General features: G+C 41.3%; 1 protein-coding gene across 5 annotated transcripts in view; it reads right to left on the reverse strand.

Annotated features, from left to right (window-relative positions):
- Positions 1-23,754, reverse strand: part of KCTD15 (potassium channel tetramerization domain containing 15) — a 65,182-nt gene that overhangs the window by 7,258 nt on the left and 34,170 nt on the right. For all 5 annotated transcript variants that reach the window (XM_088135839.1, XM_088135840.1, XM_088135838.1 and 2 more), the window contains exon 4: positions 15,773-16,078. In XM_088135839.1, coding sequence (XP_087991965.1) covers positions 15,773-16,078 — 306 coding nt within the window. The remainder of the gene's footprint in view (positions 1-15,772; positions 16,079-23,754) is intronic.

The raw sequence follows: 23,754 nt of genomic DNA on the forward strand, positions 1-23,754 counted from the left end.
TCTTTTTCCATCTCTTGGCTTAGTGTTTCTGTGTCACTTATTTGTATTGCAGATTCTTCAAATTTTTTATTCATCTTTTCTTCTATGTTTACAAATTTTTCCTCCATCCTCCCTTCCAATGAGGCTAAATCTCTCTTGACAGATTTAGTCACATTTTTCCCTGAGTCCTTGGACATCCTTTGCAATATCTCTGGTGTAATCCCTTTTTCTGTCATTTGCTCTGTCAAAGATCCTCTCCTCCCTTCTGCAAATTTTGCTGCTTTCTTAGTAGTAGCCATTTCTTTTCTTTAATTTATAATCTAAAAAGGAGAAGTAAAAATAAAAGAAAGCCCCCCCCCCCTTCTCTGTATCCTTAACTTTTTGGTTGCATTCAGGATTCTGCAGTTCTATGGTCAGATGAACTTTTGCAACTTTCCCTATCTCTTTGTTTGGCAAAGCCAATCATTTTCTTTGGCAAATCTAAACAGTCCTCTTTCCCATAGAGGTATGGATTATTTATTTATTTAAAAAGTACTTTAAAGTAAATGATTCCAAATTAAATTGTCCCCTTAGTTTGTTTTAAACTTTCTTACTTACAAGTTATCACCATGGCACCTGGTACTGTAAGAATGGGTCAAATGATTCTCCCCACCCCAAGGAGCTAGGAAATTGTGGTAGAAACTGCAACTGCATTAGACTGGTTCTGGAAACTTGCTTGGTCAAGACAACAGCAGCAGTGCTCTTGCAGGAGTCCTCAGAGGTAACAGGAAAAATAAAGTAATAAAAAACTACAACCATGCAAAATTCCTCGATGGCAGAAGCAATGGAAAACCTGTTATGCACTCAACAATGGCAGAACTAGTGAAATGCAGCTTGGAAAACCTGGCTCTTAGTGTAAACTGACCTGTAGTGCGGCACAGCATGAGGACTCCTGAAAGTTGTCAACAGCTTTAAAGATGATTATTTCTGTTTTGCTGTTGTGATTGTTTTTTAATGTATGGTACTCTGAGTCTGTACAGAGTGTGGCAATAAGTAAGTAAGTAAGTAAGTACAGATAGTCCTTGTACAATTGCAATTGAGACTGGAATTTCTGTTGCTACGCACTTAGCAATTGCAGCAGTCTTGGTTGCCGTCATAACCCAAAGACCGTGTGGGTCATTAAGTGAGGACCTTATGTGATTGTGACTGCTGACTTCCTGACTTTCCCACTGACTTTACTGGTGGGAAGCTGGCAGGGAACAACAGAAATCACGATCACATGACTGAGGAGCGCTGTGATGGCTGGAATTCTGAGAACCTGCTGCAAGTCCCCCTTATTCAGTGCAGTTGTAACTTTGAACCATTGCTGGGCAAATGGTTGTAATCCAAGGACTACCTGTAAGAAGCTGGCATAAGACCTGACAAATACTTTAAAAAGCTCCTGGTAAGTGTTACACAGACAGATGCCTCTGTGGGAACCAAGGGTCCAGAATCTCCTGCACCCAAGCCAAAATGGCCATGGAAGGCGAGACCAGAGTCTACAGGGTGGGCCCACTGCAGCCTAAAATGGCAAATATCAGCAGGCAACCAACTTGTCAGTGAAGCATGCCAGATCATATCTGCAGCAAAAACTGTTGGAAGCAAATGGCAAAGACTCCTTTAAGATGTCTCAGCCATGGGTTGTGGATCAGCCAAAGGCAACATCATGAAGACATGGCAGCAAATGAGCAACAACCTAAAGGTTACTTTATATAGTGTTGGGACACTTTTGTTAAAGTAATTTGCCATTCACCTTATTTCCCTGTTATCACATGTGATTTGGTTGGAAAAGGATTTCAATTTAGGTCTTCTGAATTTAGACCACTAGCAAGACTAGATTTACTTTTTCAGTGTTACCTAAGTTTTCTGGACTCATTCAGGGTATAAATTACTCTGCAAAATACTTGGTTCCAAAGATGCTAAAAGGGCCCCGGAGAGGTGGCTAGGAGCTACATGATACATCTTGGTCTTTCAGGATCTCCTAGCATATTATGCAGCGATAATTCTGTAAGTTATTCCTAAATGACTACAGTGTGATTAAAGTCTTGCTTACAGCAAACCTCCCCAGAAAAGCCAAATATTAATCAAACAAACAAGCACTCTGCAGGGCAGTTCAGTACATTATGGAGTAACAATTTGGCTGGTAGTGATATTGATGCAGCCTCTTAAGGAAAAGCAACACTGGGGTTTCATTCATAATAAAATGAGGCTGTAACTCATCATGAATATGCAATGTTGGAAGTGGGGGAAAGATGCAAACTTTTGTGAACATCTTTACTGGTGCACATCTTGTCTTTTAGGGGGTTTTCCTTATAAGCAGTTTTTTTGGGGGGGGAGCAGGTCTGCAATTAATTTGCATGGATTTGTCTTCCTGACGGTGCTCTCAGTTCTCAACACAGCCATGTCCTCAATTTTAGGTTGGACTGGGGACTTGGTCCTAGGCCTTTTGCAATGGCCTCCAAACCTGGAGAAGAGCTGTGTCAGGCAGCAGAGGGCAAGGGGCAATCTCCAGTCTCTCCAGAGGTACCTGCTCAATGCTGCTGAACCACAGGATCTGCTGTTAAATATCTGTTTCAACAGTTGGGTGGGTGTACAGCTTGGAAAGCCTTCTTGGAAGGCTGACCCTTGGCTTCTTCACTTCCTCCCTTGACATCCTCGGTGCCACTTTCCAAGGCTCTGGCCTCTGGAAGAGTTGTATTTTGGCTGCCAGGTGCATCTTGCTAACCAAAAGGAAAAAAACAATGGACTGGCAGCCCCCCCTCCCCATAAGAAAGCAAATGAGAGACATTTCTTCTGTGAGTAAATGAGAAGGCAGCCATGACAAACAGACAGGAGCAGATGCCTTTTGCATAGCTCCCCCATCCTCAAATTGCACAATGGCGCTTGCTCACATTCCCACCCCTTACAACTCCCCTCAATGTTATCTATGGGATGTGTATGTCCTGATTGAGGAAAGCTACAGTGCATTCAGAAAGTATTCAGACCCCCTTCACTTTTTTCAATTTTGTTATGTTGCAGCCTGATACAATGGTTCAAATTCATTTTTTTTCTTATTAATCTACACTCAGTACCCCATAATGACAAAGTGAAAACAGAATTTTAGAAATGTCTGTAAATTTATTAAAAAGAAAAAACTGAAATATCACATTGGCATAAGTATTCAGAGCCTTTGCAACAACACTTGAAATTTACTTCAGGTGCCCATTTCTCTTGATCATTGCTGAGTGGTTTCTACACCTTGACTGGAGTCCACCAATAATCAAATTAAATTGATTGGACATGATTTGGAAAAGCACACACCTCTCTATAGAAGGCCTCACAACTGACAATGCATACTGTATCAGAGCAAAAGCCACGAGGTCAAAGGAACTGCCTGCAGAGCTCAGAAACAGGATTATTGCAAGGCGCAGATCTGGGGAAGGCTACAAAAAAAATTCTGCTGCATTGAAGGTTCCCAAGACCACAGTGGCCTCCATAATTCTCAAATGGAAGATGTTTGGCACAACCAGGACTCTTCCAAGAGCTGGTTGCCTGGCCAAACTGAGCAATTGGGGGAGAAAAGCCTCAGTAAGAGAGGTGACCAAGAACCTGATGGTCACTCTCTGAGCTCCAGAGATCCTGTGTGGAGAAGTTCCAGAAGGACAACCATCACTCCAGCCCTCCACCGATCTGGGCTTTATGGCAGAGTGGCTAGACGGAAGCCTCTCCTCAGTGCAAATCACATGAAAGCCCGCTTGGAGTTTGCAAAAAAGCACCTGAAGGACTCGCAGACTGTGAGGAACAAGATTCTCTGGTCTGATGAAACCAAGATTGAACTGTTTGGCCTCAATTCTAAAGGTTATGTCCTGAGGCAACCAGGCACCGCTCATCACCTGCCCAATACCATCCCAACAGTGAAGCATGGTGGTGGCAACGTCATGCTGTGGGGGTGTTTTTCAGCAGCAGGGACTGGGAGACTGGTCAGGGTTGAGAGAAAGCTGAATGGAGCAAAGTACAGAGATATCCTCAATGAAAACCTGTTCCACAGTGCTCAGGACCTCAGATTGGGCTGAAGGTTCACCTTCCAACATGACAACGATCCTATGCACACAGCCAAAACAACACAGGAATGGCTGAGGGACAACTCTGGAGACACCTGAAAATGGCTGTCCACCGACAGTCCCCATCCAACCTGATTGAGCTTCAGAGGATTTTCAAAGAAGAATGGCAGAAACTCCCCCAATCCAGGTGTGCAGAGCTTGTCGCGTCATACCAAAAAAGACTTGAGGCTGTAATTGCTGCCTAAGGTGCTTCAGCAAAGTACTGAGTAAAGGGTCTGAATACTTATGCCAATGTGATATTTCAGTTTTTCCTTTTTAATAAATTTACAGACATTTCTAAAGTTCTGTTTTCACTTTGTCATTATGGGGTACTGAGTGTAGATTAATGAGGAAAAAAATGAATTTGAATGATTGTAGTATCAGGCTGCAACATAACAAAATTGAAAAAAATGAAGGGGGCCTGAATACTTTCCAAATGCACTGTACATTAACCCAGTTAATTGTTAAAGGGGGCAAACCAAGGGGAAGAGCTGGTCACACAAAAATATCTTTCCATACTGGCAGAAAAGTGTGGTGCCTAGTAGTCAAACAAGGATAGCTGTGAGACTTCATAGCAATATTATTCTAAGTGGCTGGGTTGTTTAAAAACAAGATAACCAACCCAGAATGACAAAGAAGTGCCACTGAAGGGGTGAAATGCAATTGAAGAAAGGGAGAAATTCCTGCATCATCTGCTAATTTGCCCTTGTAACATGGATATAAAAGTCTACTTGTAAGAAAATCAGGGGCCATCCTGAACAATTCCATGATGGAAGCCAGGAATTCAGGAGAGTCCTTTCCTATTCATACTTGAGATTGGGCTCTTAATGCTTCTTATTTGTTTCAACACTGGCAACAGTTCTTTGATGAGCTGTAGGTGCATGCATTTTCAATGGAAATCAACTCTGTGGCCCACCACAAACAGAGTAGACTTTTTGTCCACCCACCCACCAGGCCTATCCTTGATTTAATTATTTTTTAATAATTTTCATTTTAAAGCTTGCTAAATGTATTTCTTATTATGCTTATTTTTCATCTTTATTGGGCACCTTAGCAGATTAGCAGGTTTGCATGTCAACCTTCTCACACTGAAGTTGTAACATTTGAGGTGCACATATGATTTCGGCTTCCCCTCTGGTTGCTCCATTTTGGTTTAATGTTCACATAGTTAATACAAATTTGAGAAGAGAAATAGGGTTTAAAGGCATTAATATAATGTTCAATTATATATCCAATTCTAAAATTTATTGATTTAGGAAGAACTTTGGATTCAGAATTGTATTCAATCTTAGCTTTTAAATTGTCTCACTATCAACATAATGGAAAGATTTAACAATAAGATTCTGAGCAAGATTTAATTCATTGTTCAAAAACGTTTACATTTCTTGTGCATGTTTTGTGTGCGTGTGTATATATAGTTTTTGTACTTGTAGTTTTTTTCTTCTTCCCTTTTTTCCTATATTACCCCAATAAAATATATTTTAAATACAGGCAGTCCTCTACTTACAACAATTAGTTCAGTGACCGTTCAAAGTTATGATGGCACTGAATGAATGGTGGTTACAACTGGTCCTTGGAGTTGCAGCCGTCCCACCACCCCCACAATCACATGATCGTGATCTGGATGCCTGGCAACTCCTTTGCACTTACCACCATTTGCCAAGCGCCCTGTGATCACATGATTGCCATCTGCAATCTTCCATTCCGGCTTCCCCAGAAAGTCAAAGGGGAAGCCAGCAGGAAAGATTGTTAAGTCATGGGATAAGTGGGGGGGAGCTGCACCCACACACACCCTCCCTGACCCGGTCTGCACCCCCTCCCCAACCTGCGCAGCACCTCTCGTGCACCCTCAAACCACCCTGACTCACCCAGTGCCTCTTGCGCACCCTCCCAGACCTGTCCCTTTGTGCACCCTCCTCAATCCATGTGGTATCTCTCACGCACCCCTGCGCACCCTCCTTGACCTCCCGACCCACATGGCACCTCTCACAAACCTTCCCCTTCCCGTATAGTGTCTCTTGTGCACCCCCACGACCTTCTTGCATACCTTTGCACCCCCTCCTTGCACCGTGCCTCTTGTGCACCCTCCTCCATACACCCCCCTGCCCACCCCTCCCTACCCAGCAGCAGCCACTTACCTACCTGTGGGCCTAGGACTTGCAACTTCCCCACTGACTGTGGTTGTGGGAAGCTGGCAGGAAGTTGTGTTGCCTAATGACCATGGGATTCAGTTAACAATGGCAACTGGGACTGCAGGGATTGCCATCACTAAGCAATCCGGTCACGCTTTACAACCACATTGCTTAGTGATGGAAATTCCAGTCCCAATTGCCATCATAAGTCAAGGACTACATGTAATGTATATTTGTCCATATGCTTTTCTTTCTCCGAATCCTTTTGTTGTTATTAATAACATGAATATTTTAGTTTCCTAAAGTGTACTGTGTGTATTTGTACTTTTTAAGACTTTATATTCTATGCATTTCTAAGCATAATTTGGCTCCCTTATAGAGTGTCTTCTAGAAATTGACAACTTTTCTGGTTGTGGGCACAATAAATAAACAAAATAAAATGTAAACAATTGTCAAAAGTCTCATTCAAGACCTGAGTATCCCAACACGAGATCACTGGTGCAAGATTTAGCAAGCCCTGACATGTTTATATCTTTTAAGTGGGGTTGGCTGGCCTGTGTGGGCATCATCTTGCCAAACACTGGTCCACTCGATTATCTCCTGTGCTGGCATGCCCTCCTACTTCTAATCTTTCAAGCAAGACCTCATAGAAATTGACCTCATGGCGTCCCCTCAATCTGGAGGTTTTGTCAAAATGACAAACGTGTCATAATGCAAGCTCTGTGTATGGCACTGCAAAAGGGGTGGAGTTTGCATTGCGATATCACAGTGCAAGTTTTATCCTTCTTCCTCCATGGATGCCCACAGAAAAAGCACTGGGGGATTAACCAGTAAAAAAGAAGAGAGGTTAAAAAAAACCTTGTTTTTATATTCAGCACCTTCTGTACAATTTAAGCAACTGTCTATTTACATCTCAGAAATCATATTTAACTTGGATATACATTTTCTATTTTGAAAGGTTTAGTTTACTTTAATTATTATAGTGTTATTAGTTTCCAGTTCCTATTGTATAAATACCACTGGACTTGGCTATTATTTGTATTTTATAATATAATAAAACAATTAAAAATTCAAACAAACCAGAAATTTCAATAGATTTTTAGATTACTCCCTTTTCAATAAGAAGTAATATTTTAGAAATGACCTTATTATATGTATGTTGTTGGAGATGCAGTGAAATTAACATATTATTTAAATATATTGCTCCATTTTGGTTAGAAGCAATTACATTTATTAAAACAAGCTTGAGATTTAATATTTTCAGATATTTATATTCTATCTCAACCTCTTGGGAGTTGACTTCTGGACAAAGAAAATGGACTTACAATAAAAAAAAAACCCCTTATTATTCAGCATCAGAAACACAAACACATGGTTCCAACTATTCAGTGGTTTGCAGAATTGGTTAATATAGATTAATCATGTATGAGTGTAATGAATTATGGCTCCAATTTATTGATATAATATAATGTCTGTAAATATGCATTTTGTATGTTTGTGAAAAAGAAAAAAGAAAAAGCATTGGGTAAATGTTGGCACTATGCCATGGCAGCTTAGAGGCAGTATTACCCAAAGTGTGAAGGCTGGAAAAAGGAACAGCAGGAGAAAGACCAGAAGTCAGTTGCTGTTGTCCTCTCTCAGTCATGGAAGCACTCTGGGTGACTTCAGGCCAGTCCCCCTCTCTCAGCCCAGCCTACCTCATAGATTTGTTGCTGTGGGGAAAAACAGGAGGAAGTGCAGTATATGCTGCCTTGAGTTCCCACACGAAAGGCAAAATATAAATCTAATAAATAAATAGATAATTGAGCAACAAAAACCATCCCTTCTATAAGCTATTTTGGCTGCCCATCATGGAGCTCTGAGCTCTTCTGGCTGGGTCTGCTGTTGTTTTGCAAAGAACATTATGTTCTCCTGCTTCCAAAGAAAACATGGGCCTTCTGCACCTTAATGTTCACCTATTGCTCTGCAGGCAATGCCAGCACAATGACTTTCATTTAAACCAACACAACTCAAATAATCTAGTGAGAACCTTGCTAGAATTAGACCAAAGTGTTCAGACAAGAACTCTCTCAATGCCAAATAGGCTGGGAAAGATTGTGGTTAAAACTCCTGATCATGCATTGTACTAAGCCAGGAGTTTTAGACCATGGCTTGTTAAACCAGCCATGCTAGCCTCATTCATGCATAACACTAAGCCATAACATGTTGGTTTGTCCACTATGTTACGGCAAACAAACACATTGCACCATGACTTACTGTCTTACTATTTTTCAATATTCAGTCAGAATCTCCCTTCCTGTCACTTAAATCCTATCTTCTACACCCAACATTGTAGAATGAGAGAGAACAAGACTTAACCTTTTCCTGCTCATCATCGTTCCAAATACTTGAATAATGCTATCATAATTTGGACTCCTAGAGGTGAAAGGGGTCATTGAATGTCTATTCCTGTTGTCCACAATGTCTATTCCTGTTCAGTGCAAGAATCCACATCAAAGCATCTCAGACAGATGGCTGTCCAGCCTCTGCTTAAAACCCATCGTGTGAAAAGGAACCTATCACCTCTCTGAGTCATTGGTTCCACTACTGAATTGCTAGTATAGTTTGAAAATGTTTTGTAACACTGAGTCAGTGTCAGCCTTACCATCTATTACTCTGTGTCCTGCACTCTGGAATGAGAGAAGACAGATTTTCACTTTCTACACGACATCCTTTTAAGTATATAAAGAATGCTATCATATAACTCTCAGTCATCTTCTCTCAAGGGTAAATAAAGTCAGCTCCTTCAGTTTAATAGAGGAATCAAGGACCCATAGAAGTGGTGGGCTCCCTTCCTCTGGAGGTGTTCAAGTGAAGGTTGGACAATCATGTGTTGGACATGCTTTAATTTGGAGTTGGACTTGATGGCCTCAATGGGCTCTCCCAAGTCTCAGACTTTCTGATTCTATACCCCACCCCATCACAGATATATTAATACAGATCAACTAACATAGGATCTAGAGAGTATTTCATTTTGTCCAACAGTAGGGCCTACCTGGCACATACAATGATGCTCAAAGGGTTTCTGTGCAGCAACTGTTTTAGAGGAAGAAGCTGGCCATTTGCCACAAAACTTCTGAGATCTCCTCAGCCAAAGGCAGATCTATTCCATGCAGTGATGGACATGATGTAAGAAGTGGCCCTTGAATGATATATAGGAACACAGAACTCCTTAATGTGGTACATAGGCTCCAGCTTCACAATGCCTGCCTGCATGCCAGCCAACGAAACAATTAAAGGTATTTCACTTGATCGATCAAATTAGTTTTCAACAATTAATTAACTCTACATATATTTACATATGACTAAAGCAACTGTTTTCTGTAAAAGCCCTTTTATGAAGGAATTTACTTGATGCCACATCTTCTAATTTGTGACATGTCATGTCGGTTTCTGAACAGCCCATATTAAAAAGACCACTATGTGGTCAGGTCAGGCAACACTAGATTGTATTCCTGTGCCCAAAATGTCAGCTTTTTTCCTTACCTTCACCTTTTCTAAATTCACCTTTCCATGCATTTATTTTCCCCTTTTCTTAGGAAACAACAAAACAAAACTCTAAATCCCTTGCATAAGAGTCACAAGAGTCTATGCAAAAAGTGCATAGTATATAAGGATGCTCAAATCTTGTGGGAGCTCTTGCAAGGATGCCATAATCTTGTAAAAACTCTGGCTCATTTTAATTAAGTAAAAATTACAACAAAAATCCAAACCTCACACACTAAATTTGAGGAGGAAGCTAGATGTTGCCTATGATTAATTTCATCTCCCTTCCCACTCAATGTTTTATGATGCTCTGTTGCTTGTAGAATCCTTGTTATGTTCTGGGATCAAACAAGTTGAAGGATTGCCTTCACTCATATTTAAAATATACAATTCAAGCATTTGTTATTTGATTTATTTGGAACCAGATGCTACTCCTGATTCTGAAGTCCCACAGTGGTTGGATGTTTTAGAAGGCTTCTCTCTCTCAATTTTTCCTCCTTTTTTTGCAAGTCAATGAAATTGATTTTAGCTTTTTATCCAACTTCTGAGATAATGAACTTGAATGTCTTGTTCTGGTTAACCAAAGGAGGTTGTTTTAAATGATGTGAAATTTGTTTCCTATCATATGAAATGAGGCTAAAACAGCAGACATTTTGCATCAAATATATTAGACACTTCATAGAATGTTTAATAAAGTTGGCTCTACTGCAGAAGATTCAATTCGGGATTTGGAACATTAACTCACACAATTAAGATTTACCCTCCTGTTACCATATTTGGGAGTGAAATCAACAAGACTATTAATATGAATGTATCGCAATAGCTCATATGTTATTTTTGGCTATATCCCTAAGATTCTGAATTTACAGGTAGTCCTCACTTAACAACCGTTTAACAATAGTTTGAAGTTACGATAGCCTTGGAAAAAGTGCTTTACAACCTGACCGTCACATACTGTCACACCATCCCCTTGCAGTCACATTATTATGATTTGCGACCTTTTTTATGACGGTGATTAAGTGAATCACTGTGGTTGTTAAGTGAATCATGCGAATTCCGGCAAAAAATGTCCACCGGGAAGTTGGATTTGCTTAATGACTTTGTGATTTGCTTAACGACTGTGGTGATTCACTTAACAATGTTGTAAAAATGGTCATAAAATTGGGTCTGGTCACATGGGGACTCACTTAATGACTGCCCCACTTAACAACCAATTTTTCCAGTCCCTATTATGGTTGTTAAGCAAGGACTACCTGTAACAAGATACCAAAAATTTGGACTTGGGAGATGGGAGCCACAAGAAGAGTTATCATACTTGAAAGAAGAAAACCAAAACTGATTTCCAAGCAACTGATACGTGTTGGTTTGTAAACCTTTGAAGTACTTTTTTTTTCTAGCAAGGGGCAAGAAACGCAATCCATTTTTTGGAATTGTTCTATTTGTAATATTTTTTCCAACCTCCCTCCCTCTCAATTTTTTAATGCTAATTTAAATGACTTTCTTAATTTTGCAGTACTGTATAGTTCTTCCAAATCTACAAATATATTATGGGGTCATGCACATAAAGTGATTAAGATTGGGGAAAACAGTCTTTAAAACTGCTTACAAAAATGCATATTAGGTAAAGGGCACACTTAAATTCATGTATCAGGAGAAATGTCTTAATTTCCTTTTCTTCCCTTTTTAAAAAATAAATTTACAGGCTTATGCAGAAACATGAAACTGAGTGATGCACTGTGTCCATTGCAGGATTTATCTGATCAATTCACTGAGGAATGGTTGCAGTCTCACTGTGCTGTGACAATTTCTTTGCCCCTTTTCTGAACATTCACACCCTGCGACAACAGAAGCAGAAATTGGCATTCAGTGTTTAGAGCTACTCTGGAAATGCTTCTCACTATTCCTTTCTTCCATGTGTCCTGAATTCCTTGAAATACACAGAAGGACCACTGCCCTGGAAGGTCTTTGATAAGGCAAGTCCCCAAACTGGACCATCAACTTTCATACTAATTATATTTCATGTCTGTTTTGCAGGAGCATTAATGAAGAGGCTGGATTTACACAACATGATAGACTAGGCTAAAACAGGATTAGACACTATGTGAGTCACTGTTTTGGGAACCCAGCCATTGTTCAGCAGGATAGGTGAACCAGGCCATCAGGATAAACCAAAATCTTATATTCTTGTTTGGATAACAGCATATATGAACACAACTGTGGACTGTTAACTTGACTTTTAGCAAGTTGTGTGAACTCAACTAATTGTTGCTTCTTCAGTAAGGCATGGCTAAATAAACCACAGCTTAACAAGATGTGTGGCCCACATCTTTGCGTTCCAAGACCAGATATTATATCACACTGGTCTCCAGCCAGTGTGGGCAGGAACTGGGGGGAAAAAAGGGAAGCATTTATTTTCTTTGGGATTTTCACATGGGAGGACATTGCTCAGTTTCATTAGTGGCAATGAAGTGCCTTTCCAAGATCTAATAGCATCATTTCAGGGGCGGGAAGTTGTACTCTGATTGTTACTCCCTGAATGCAGCTCTCCCCCACGATTGGCCACTGACATTTGGTGGAAAAATAGTTCATTTGTGGTGTCATGGCTTTTGCTTATTTCTCAAAAATAAGAAAAGAGAGTGGGGGATACCTGGAAGCCAACTGCTCCCAGTTCCACTTTTAAAAAATGGCCCAAAATACCAATCAGATTTGGCAGCAAAATGGCTGAATTATAGCAATGGGATTCTGGGTCAAGGAGTGGGTAGGTTAAATGTGAAATTGGGAACAATTAAGATTAATTGAAAGTGGCATAGCTACTTCCACAGTTCTTAGGGCTGTGTGTGTGTGTGTGTGTGTTTGTGTGTGTTGCTGCTGCTATTGCCCATAGTTCTGCTGAAGTTAATTCAACTGTTCTTGATGGGAAAAGCATGGTTGTTGCAATGCAAAAGTATGTTTTTACCTCACTTCCTTTTCAACTGTTTTAAAATAATCTGCTTTGGTAATTTTTCTGTATGTTGGGAGTTTGACAGTGGTTATCATGAATCACCATCCCACCTAATCTCATGACCTTAAAGTAAAAAATGAAAGACTTGTTCTATCTTTTTGTGGTTCACTATGACAGAACATACCAATGTTTTGCTTTGTTCGAGGGAAAACTTCAGGTGTTCTGAGATTAGCTGCTGAAGATAAAATATGCAGTATGTTCTGAAACTATGTCCTGAAATGGGCTGTTCATCCTGAGCTTGAAAAAAATACTTTTTGTGCTCCATTTCAAATTATTTTCTTATGGCTAAATGTGATGTCTCTTTGTCTTTTCCTTAATTTTCCAATTTTTCTCAATTTCTCAGCTGCAGCCCAAACTGTATTTCATTCCCTGGAATCAATAGGAGCAACTTCAAGTTTACTGTCTTCTACTCCTTCTTTGTCCTTTCTGGGGCCCAAACTCTGCCAGTCTTTCTTTACAGAACCTGCTTTCAAGAAAGACCCTTCAACCTCCTGATCATAGCTCTCCTTTGAATCCTTTCCAATTTGTTCAAGGCCTTCTTGAACTATGGTGCCTAGAAGGTATTACTCTGAAGCAGACATGTCCCTTTGCTGAATGAGCATCATTATTTCTCCTGTCTTGGAAACAGCATACCTATTGTCAGAAGGAGGCCTGGCCTTTTTAGCCACAGTTCAATTTGCAATCTGCTATAACAGTGCTTAAGATAATTATTTCTCATTCTTGCATTTCTCACTTCTGTAATCTGAATATAAAACCTACATTAGCTGGAATGCACATTAGATTTAAGTGGCTATGTCCACATAAAAAATGTTCATAATAAAAACCTCCATTCATTATCTTCTCTTCTGTAAAGTCCCACACCTATTGTTTTATTCAATCAATTGTGGTACAAAGAGAGGCCACACACAACTCATCTCTTCAGAAGAGCTCCTACTGCATTAGACCAAAGAATCACCTAGTCCAGATGCTCCTGAGAAGTCCTCCAACAGCAGGACACACATCCATGATTGGCTGTCCCACATGGGTTCCCCAGCAAGTGACATTAATATAGTGAACTGCATCATAAGCTATGCTTACATATTTTGCAAATCTTATTTTTATTTCAAAATATGATATGGCCTTTCAAAATGAATCTTCTTCAAGGGAGTTAACTAGGTAAAATATTAAACCAATAATACAAAATAAAATAAGCTAAACCAGAACTAAATATTTCACCACTTCAATAGGCAAAACTTCTGTGACTTCCTCGTGTCACAGTAAACATAACACCCTATTGCAGTTGCAGTCCCAACATAACTAGAGGTAATTTTGTTTTGGCTGGGAGAGCAACTCACAGTACCAAACAGCAAACACTCTGGAGGCTGTTTTTTGGTGGATCTGGAGGTTAAAGGTTACTTAAAGATTGGACAGGATGTTTCACATGGCAGAAGTCCTGCACTCCCTTCTCATCCTTATTTTTTTACCATTTTTCATCCTCAAACTGTCCTGCTAAAAACTATTCATGTTGTTGCTGAATTTTGGAAGCACAATCTAAAGTGCAGGCTTTAGATTTATGGATGGCATGTTCAGCTGCTCAACCAATAGTTTTCTCTCACTGAATATACAATTCTGGAGGTAAAAATAAAATAAAATAAAATCCAATTCTGTTCTGGAAAGGAGGCCTTTCTGCATTGGGATATTGGGTCACTTCTTAAGCCATTTCCCAATGAGTCTCAGACTGGATTTGGTTTGTTACAAATTCTAATTTAGGGTCAAAGTATTTTGTTCTATTTCTAATATTTTAATGTCACCGCTGTTTTATAATTTTAATCCATTCTTGCCATTTAATAGTCCACTGTAATTTTATAGCTTCTATTCCTACATTGTATTCTACTCTGGGATCATGACAATGAAGTCAAGTGTGTAATAAATTTTATTAATAAAGAAATTGATTAAAAATGGCAGGGAGAAATTCCATTGGGATTTCAAGGATTAAAATGGGTAGGAATTCATCTCCCATTATCCTCAGCCAGCAGCATTATCCAAAAAGACCAGAGGTGACTTCTTAGGCTACTCCTTCTCTTCTTTACAAGTGGACATTCAAGATAACAACAATAACAATGGTCTCAGGATCTCACTTTGCTCCTGATTTCCCACTACCCAAAGCCTCTTTTCTTGACCAGAAACTCTCCTCTTAAGGTAGATCATCCAAGAAGGTCCTTGTTGTTTTGGGCTTCTCTAATTAGTGAGGAGCTATCAAGGCCTGCTGAGAGGTCCCCCTACTGGGGGTGACTAACCCTGGTGAGATAACTCTTCAGAAGATGATTCCAAAGGCCAAATGTACCCTCTCTTGCTTTTTCCTGCACCCTGCTGATCAGCCTGTTTAACTACCTTTGTTTCAAGACCTAATTTTAAAACTTAAAAAAAAAAAAAGGGTAGAAGGAAAAAACCCTCAATCAATCCCTACAAAAACCTTTGAGTATAAAGTGGAACACATTTTATTTTAAATACTCTGGGCAATTTTTACAGCACATCCTTTTGGGAAAAAAGTGCAGAGATCATTTTTTAAAGTCCATCCTGCAGGCTCTATCATTTAATTATGAGCGGGACATAAATTATGCATTTACACATTGTTGCATTTCCTACAAAGTGGCATGCAAAACCATTTCTCTCCCCCTACTTTCTTTTCTTTTCTCCTTTTGTATGTACTGTAGTTTGATAGGGGTTTTTTTTTCTTCCTAGGGGCAACTTAGAAGGAAGAAAGGACTGCAGGGTATGCGCTGATGAAAAAAAATTAGCATTTGTCAGGCTAACACCATTATGAGATCAGCATGGTGCTAACATATACAAATTCCAAATCTATTTTTTCTTCTGCTTGGACTTGGGAGGGGTAAGAAAAAGAGAGAGAGAGAGGAAAATCCCCTGAAAATCCCATGAGCTCACCATAAACCATAACATGTTTTTGTGCAGGTTGGGCACTTAGATGGAGGGATCCAGGCAGAGTGAATTCTTCTGCAGATAAATGAAGGTGAAAGAATAGAAACAGTAAGCAGAATTACCTGCACTGAATTCAGCCGGCAGTATCCATTCAAGGGAAACCGAATGACGTGGGTGGGGTCCTGGTTCCAGCCAGCGTTCACCGAATTGCACATAACGTCCCCTGTCTCCGGAAAGATCTCCTCAATGAGCACTTTCTCCCCGCTCAATGCAATCCGTTCACCAAGATCTGGAGTCACCCTCACCACCAAGCAGTCACATGGCTGGAAATGTTTCCTTTGCTCTTTCTCCTGTTTCCATCGCTCAAGTTCCTTGATCATTGGCTGCAGCTGGTAATACTTGGCTTCTTCATACAAAAGACTGAAGTCCTTTTTAAATAAGGAAGAGGAAGAGACTAGAAACATTTATGGATCATTCCCACCCCTGTAAAACAGACTTTTTAAAAATGTCAATATTCCACTGATGCCAAAAAGCATTAGGAATTGATACGTCCATTCCCTTTTGCTCGGGGGGTGGGTCAAAAAGTCAGGATGGCAGCTGTAGCCATGTGACTGAAGTCCTGCCCTTTTTACACACAACACGACACTGCCGTCTTAACTTGTGTGATCCCCGTGTAGATGCCCCTGGCAGGGTGCTGTGATTGCAGCGTATTGGCCTGCCTTTCCCTTTGTTCCACTTGTGCCTACAAGAACCAAACTGCCTGCCTGCGATGAACTGAAGCCACATGGCACAACAGCAGAAGCAAAATCTTTGCCAGAGTTGATCTCCTTAGGGGACTTGTCTTAACTGTCAGCTACTTCAAGTGTTGCACCTCATATTCTAAAAACGTAACCAGAAAAGAACTCCATAGTCTAAATGGCCGATTAACTGATGGTCATCCATAATTCCATTCAAGCTTATTTAAATATCCTCTACCAGTGAGAGCCAATGAATCCATTTTGCCATTGATGGACTTTCCTTATAATCAACAGGAGATTTTACTGGATACTCAACCTAAATCTGAAATCCTATTCCACTGAACTCAGCGTGACTTACTTTGGAATAAGTACTGTATAAAAAGGATGGGGCTGTACATAAATAAGACTTGCACATAAATTACAAAGCCGTTCTCTTTTTGCCAAGCAAAACTCAAGTTCAGCCAAGCAGGTACACACATTCTCCTGCATAATCTCTTGAACTGAACTTGAATTTTGAAGCCTTTACAAAAATGAAGTGTGAGGAGGGAGGGCTTTGCCCAGAGTCTTGTTTTATAGAGGTAGAATATAATGCAGAGGACAAGCTCACCCCCTTCCTCTTCTCTGGTTGGGGCAAACTGAAGACCCCCCTCTTCTTGAAACAACTCTGTGATACCCTCTCTCTCCTTCTGAGAAGGGGATCATTCAGAGAGGTTTTCAGAAAACCTGCCAGATTTGCATATGGCAAACAAAACAAGACAAAAATGAAGACATTCTGCTTGTAGTCTTAAAGGCAACCAAGGTTTAAGAGTTCCATTTGAACACTTTCTGCGAGCATTTGAGGGCCCTTGAAAATCATTCTCAGCCCTGTGGCATAAAACCTAACCAGCCCTGATATGGGCAGGTGAGGGAGCATCTGGCCCTGACTAGGGTCTAGCAGAGCAGTTTTCCCACGAGAAAGGTACCCAACTGATCCTAACATCTCTGGTAAGAAAATGACATCTCCTTCCAGCAGAGAAAACCTCCTTCAAAGGTTTCTTCTCTGGGCCCCAGTGATCTACATGGATGTCTTGCAGTTTCAAAGTGAACCAGGAAGACTTACTTCAATTCAGGCCACAAATATTTGAAGGGAGGGGATTGCTTTGTCTAACTCCCCTGCTTAGAAGCATCTTTAAAAAGCCCTCAAGTAGGAAGAGATAATGACAATGTTGTGCTTACACAACACTAAATGTTCAGAACAAGACATCAGAAATCTGCAGACCAAGACTTGGCTGGTTAACTCAAAGTCAAGGTCTAGATTAGCCTTCTCCAACTGGACACTCTCCAGAGGCATGTGGGATTCATTTCTCAGAATTGCTCGTGGTCCTGCCTAAACTGCCCCATTCAGCCTCCCTAACCCTCCCCTCATCCTCCCTCACTTTGATATAAGTCTCTTGTGACTTTCAAGGCTGTGTGGTTTTTCCTGGCTCCTCTTCAGGCAATTGCTTAATTTCCTGCTTTCTCTGACTTTTTCTCCAAGGAAAGCTTCTGTCTTCCAACTATCCTAACTTTGGATATTTCTTTTTCAACCCACTCCTATGTGTTCCTGTTGGTCTCCTTGCCCCTGGACTGCAGTTTCCTTGGATTTTCCCACCACTTTAAGCTGTGGGCGATGAAAGTCCAATCCCAGCCAAGGGGCCACCTCTTCCTTCCCTAATAGAAACTAGACTACAAGCAATTCAATTCCCAGAGCAGCTGCAGTCAGTGAATGTCTGAGAGAACAGGATTTATGGAAGGACACTGTCATGATCTATTTCATAGGCCTCTTCACTTCCAAGCAATACTAATCTTCCCCTTGCTGTTGCAAGCACTAAGCTAAATAGGCTTTTAAGGAAAACAATTCTTTCACCCTTTCATAGAAATCTGGCAGGCAATCTGCAGAACTCTCCACCACAGGATACTGTTTAAGCAAAGCATTGCAAAACATTCCTCAAGGATCTGGCACTCAGCCCTACGAGAACTTGAATGGCACTTGACAGCCACACCTGCAGAAGACAGGAAGTCTCATCTTAATATTTGCAAGACTATTAAGGTTGGGCTGTAGCACTGTTCTGCACTGCCTGCTCCAATTCTTTGCCCTCCAGGTATGTTGGGAGCAACTCCCAGACTTCCCAGTGAACAGGGCCAAGAGGAGTTCCAGACCCAACACATCTGGAGGGTGGTGGATGGGGAGCATCAGCTCTTTTCTCATGGTCCAAATGGCCACAGGCTGTGGAGGGCAGGAGTGATTTTACTCTCAGTGGTGTAGCAAAAATTTACCAGAGGGCATCCTGTGACTGCCTCCTCTAATCATAGGCTTTAAGATAGCTTAAAAACATTTCAATATATTTGGGTGGAGACCAGTGCCAAATTACTTCTATTTGGGATTATTTTATATTTTCTATGACCAAACAGGAGATATTTCAGGATGTTGTTAATATTCTTCTTCTCTTGTGAGCCGGCTAGAAAATGATTCTTTTTCATACACCTGAGAGATAGGTGTTTGAGGGTAAAATATGTTCTGACCATTCTTCCCCTGCTTCTTTTATTATATCTCCCAAAGACTGTCACCTATAGAGGATGTAGAAAAGACAGTCAAAGGGATGGATAGAAGAACAGGACAAAAAAGAAAACAAGTTCCCTCTCATCAATGCAGAGTTTTCTGAAAAGGACTTTTTTTTTTACTTAGCACATTCTTCTTCCCCTATTCTCCTTCTACCCAAGGACCACCTGCTTCTTCTAAATCTGGTCTCTGAGTCCTGAGAAGTCCTGCATCTCCAAGGGGAGGCCACAACAAACACAAAGATTCACATGCTCAACGTCTTATATGCAGCCTGGAAAGCAAAGCTGATCCCCAAGCATCATCCTTCAGTTCAATTTTAGTCCTCTTGCTCAAGAGGAGACCATCCAGCCCAAATCAACAAGGGAACATCCACAAAAGACTTCAAAGGAAGAGGTGGACCTGCTTTCTCAGGCTGGCTGCTGGCTGCACCTGAGAGGCTGCCAGCAGGGCTGCCAATCTGATACTGCTCATCTGATAGAGGGAGGCTTTACTCCCATTTTGTACAGATGACTCAGGGCAGAAAATGGGAATCCAGATGGAAAAATGCTGACAATGGTTTTTCAAGGTGCTGGAAGACAAACCAAGTCCCTCTTGTACTCACTGCCAAGGGGAAATGGCCAAAATACAAACTCTATCCAACTCTGGAGGAATCCCCCAAGGCAAAACAGATGGTTACTCTCAAGTGATATTAACAATACTTTATTCAGCCCTCAAATGATCAAAATACTGCAACAACAGGTCTAAGTGTTGTTACCACAACCTCCTCCAAGCCAGTGCCCTCAGATGGGTTTGGACATCTCCCAAGCTAGCACGAGATTAGGGAAGGCTGACTATAAAAAAATAGGCCCTATTTCGCCCTCAGAGGTGCATAAGGCACTGTAGGGGTAGAACTGGAAGCTCTGAAGATCCAAGCGACCCTCATGTCTCCAATGTGTTCCCCACCTCTCATACGGCCTACTCTTGAGGAAGCCTTCCCTCAATAGCAAATAGTTTCCGTGTGCCTGTGACTTCTAAAAAAAGCCACAGCTGCTAACTCAAAGTCTTTTTGTTGCTTGCTGCTGTGTGCTGTGGAACTAAGAAGAGGACCTGTCAAAGGGAAAGAGTACTTCTTTGCCTTGCTTTATTAGCAAATGGAACAGTAGTTAATATTCACTGTAAACCCACCAGCCAGATGTGATAATAGAGAATTGCTAGCTAGGAACACAGATGTATGACTGTCTCCATTGCTCACCACTGGCTTAGTCTCAAAAACAGCAAGTAAAACTGCAATCCACAGAGGCAGAACTCTTGAGAGCACGCATCCAAAAGCAGCCCCACTGAACTGGTGGAAAAACTCCTGGAGTAAGAGGTGCAAGGATTGGCACCTTCTTGTGCATTTTGCATTGCTCTGTCTCACAGCAAAGGTAAAAAAAAAATCAGTGCTATCATCCTGCAGACAGCATTTGTTTTGTTCTTTCCTCCCCATCCTCTGGATCAGTTTCTAAATCTACCTAGAGCAAAACAGTCCCAGAAACTAGCCTGTAATGGCTGTGGGTTCCCTGAGCTGTGCTCTTGAAGACTGGCTCAGAAGACTAGTCAAGTCCTTTCTGAAACCTAGTTTGGCCTATCTGCTCTTTTCTGTCTTCTCCCTTCCTACTCCCTTCCTTCAACCAGATAAATCAGATTTAGACAAGTTTTACAGGACGGTCACTTTGTGGAGCAGAACCTGGGGGCTTTTTCCTTAAAGTGCTGAAGACCCCACAGACTGCACTTGATGAGAACTCCACAGTCACCATCTCAGAGAAGTGCCCAAAACATGAAGCCTTTTCAGACACATTACTGGAAAGTGGCCCTGGCACTGGGCTGCCTGGCAGAGCTATAGGTCCAGCCACTTACTTCATGCACTCAACAGAGCTTTGGACCTTGTTTGATTCTACCAGGAGAGCTCTGCCTGAAGGCAATTAAGGGTCATTCTCTGATACCTAGAAGAGCTTCTGATAGTAGATACTGATAGTGTCAGTATCCTTGTCCTGAGCCTTTCCCTCTATAGAAGCTGGCCACTGATTTCCAATTCTACCCAGGGGGCCAAAAAGGTCAAGATGATATCCATGATCATATCACTGAAGCCCCACCTCTTTTTTATGTGTGTCAAGCCCCCATAGAATAAACACAGTACAAGAAGAGTAGAGAAAAATAATTTAAAAATAAATGAACAATGATTAGAGCATTGACGAAATCACAAGAAGGAACAGAGTAGCTAAATGAATAGATTTTCAGTTCTGGAGAAAAGCCTTTTGCTGAGCAAGCTGGCTTAATCTCTAATGGAAGATTCTTCCCCAAGGTGGGCATCACTACAAGAATGACTGATCCCTCATGGATCAGATGTCATCTCAGCATCGACTCCAATGGGGCAACTTTGAACAACAAGACAACTGGTGACAGAAACAGCAATAGTGGTCCTTCCAGCACAAGTTTCTGAGAAATATGATCTTGCATCACTGCATGTTGAACAGAATCCAGTTTGGCTGTAGCTAATCAACAAACTCACCAGATGAAGGGCCCAAATGCCAACACTACCTTCCAAGCTATTTGGCAAATATGGAAGACTCTCTGGAAGGCAGGAGACAGTGGGAAATGCCAAGTCCTATCATGTACTGCAATTTTCAAGTCTCAAAAGGTTCTCTTTGTAATGTCTTTTTGATTAACAGAAATGCCCAAGCACTTAATTCCTGGCACTTGAGTGCAAGTACATCGATGTCCCTGTTTTATGTAGCCAGCACAAACATTTCTGAGATGCCGTATTTTATTCATAATGCTGTTTAAAAGGGGCAGCATCCATTTGTTTCAGCAGCTTCTGTTAATTTGCATAAGATGTTCTGAAAGGAGCCATACAGCTAATTTTCCTCTGCAAGAACTTCCAAGTCTTGCTTAAATACACTGTCTTAAATGCTCACAATCTTTCCTAAGTATCTCAAATAATAATAGCAAAAGGAGTATTAAAGTGGGGCAGATTTTGATCACCTCCCAAGAGCTGCTTCCACTGCTCAGGAGCCTAGAGAGATTGGCCACTTAGTAGGACCTGCTGCTCCATGCTAAAAAAGTCCAGCACTTACATTTCCCTTCTGTTTTGTGACACCCTCTATTTCTGCAAATCTAGAAACAAAGCTGAAAAAGTACATTTCTTCTGACCATTCAAAATACATTACTAAAGACATTTATAGTTTCTGGCATAATTGGGCTCAGTGATTCCTCATCAAAGATTTCTATTTCCCAAGTGGAATAAAGGCCCATATCCTGGCATATGTTAATAATTTAATATGCTATGCTGCAATAGAGCCTTTTAATTTATTTTATTTATGCTGCTTTAGTTTTTGCTACTAATGGTTTGAATTCAAAATGTCTCAAGTTTCAAACATTCTACTTTGTTTGAAACAGGAGGCTTCAACTATGCTGCAAGTGTTTTAAGCTCAAAATGCTGTTTTGAGTTCAGCTGAAACATGTCCAATGTGGTTGAAGCAACCTCTTATAAACTCTAAATGTTTAGGATCAGATACTTTTCCATGCCTCTACTAGAAATTATCACTGTTCTGTATTACTATGGTGTATATAGCTGCCATCTTAGCTGAAATATTTGGATTGTGGTTTTAAGTCACTCATGGAAAAGCTTTTGTTCTGAAGGATGGCTATGCATTTTTAAAATAAACAAAAATAAAAGAATAAAATATATATCACAGCCATACAGGTAGTCCTCGACTTAAGGCGGCAATTGGGGCTGGAATTTCTGTCACTAAGCAATGTGGTTGTAAAGTGCAACTGCACTGCTTAGCGACAGCAATCCCTGCAATCCTGTTGCTGTTGTTAACTGAATGACATGGCCATTATGTGAGGCAATTTCCTTCTGGCTTCCCACAGCCAAAATCAGTAGGGAAGCCTGCAGGAAGTTGCAAGTTCAGGGCTGGCAGGCAAGTAAATGGCTGCTACCGGGTGGGAGAGGGAGTGAGGGGGTGCACAGGGGTGGGTTGGGGAGGGTGTGTGAGAGACACAGCATGGCACAGGTCAAGAAGAGTGCATGGGGGTACGTAATGCACGGCATGAGCACAGAAGTGCTGGGGGAGGGTACACGGATGGGGGAGATTTACCCCAGCAACTTGTGACCTTCCCTGCTAGCTTCTCCACTGACTTTCTGGGGAAGTCAGCAGGGAAGATTGTAAATGGTGATCACGTGATTGCAGGGCATTGCAACCAGTTGTAAGCACAAACCAGTTGCCAAGTGCCCAGATTGTGATCACGTGACTGCAGGGGTGCTAGGATGGCCGGAACTCCAAGAACTGATTGTAACCACCATTCGTTCAGTGCCATCATAACTTTGAGCAGTCACTGAACGAATGATCGTAGGTCGAGGACTACCTGTAACTATTTCCAACTCATCCTCTCACTGGAACTCAAATCAATGTTCTGGAAAAAGCAACATTTGGATAAGAGATTAGATAAGACTAGGTGGACAGAATTCCCTACTTGCTCCCTCTGGAAAATGCTCCTATACCAACGTTCTCTCCATGGCCTCCTCCAGAGAGGTCAGCACTTCAGGTTCAAGGATTCTCCAATCAGCTTGCTGCCCTCCCAATTCATCTGGAGGAGACCTAGTTGGGAAGGCTATCTTGGATGTAGCCAACTGATGTTTCCCCAGCAGGACTCCTACTGGAGAAGATTTCCCAAACCCTGCACGCTCCTTATTCTGCCTTTGGTGTTTCACTCCCCATCCTTCTTTTGACAAGTTCAGCAGCAGAACTTGATGGTTAAGGGACACCTC

The sequence above is a fragment of the Python bivittatus genome, unplaced genomic scaffold (assembly GCF_059951505.1).
Source record: "Python bivittatus isolate LINGU-HERP-01145 unplaced genomic scaffold, Pbiv_v1 ctg000190_np1212, whole genome shotgun sequence".
NCBI classification, from domain to species: Eukaryota; Metazoa; Chordata; class Lepidosauria; order Squamata; family Pythonidae; genus Python; species Python bivittatus.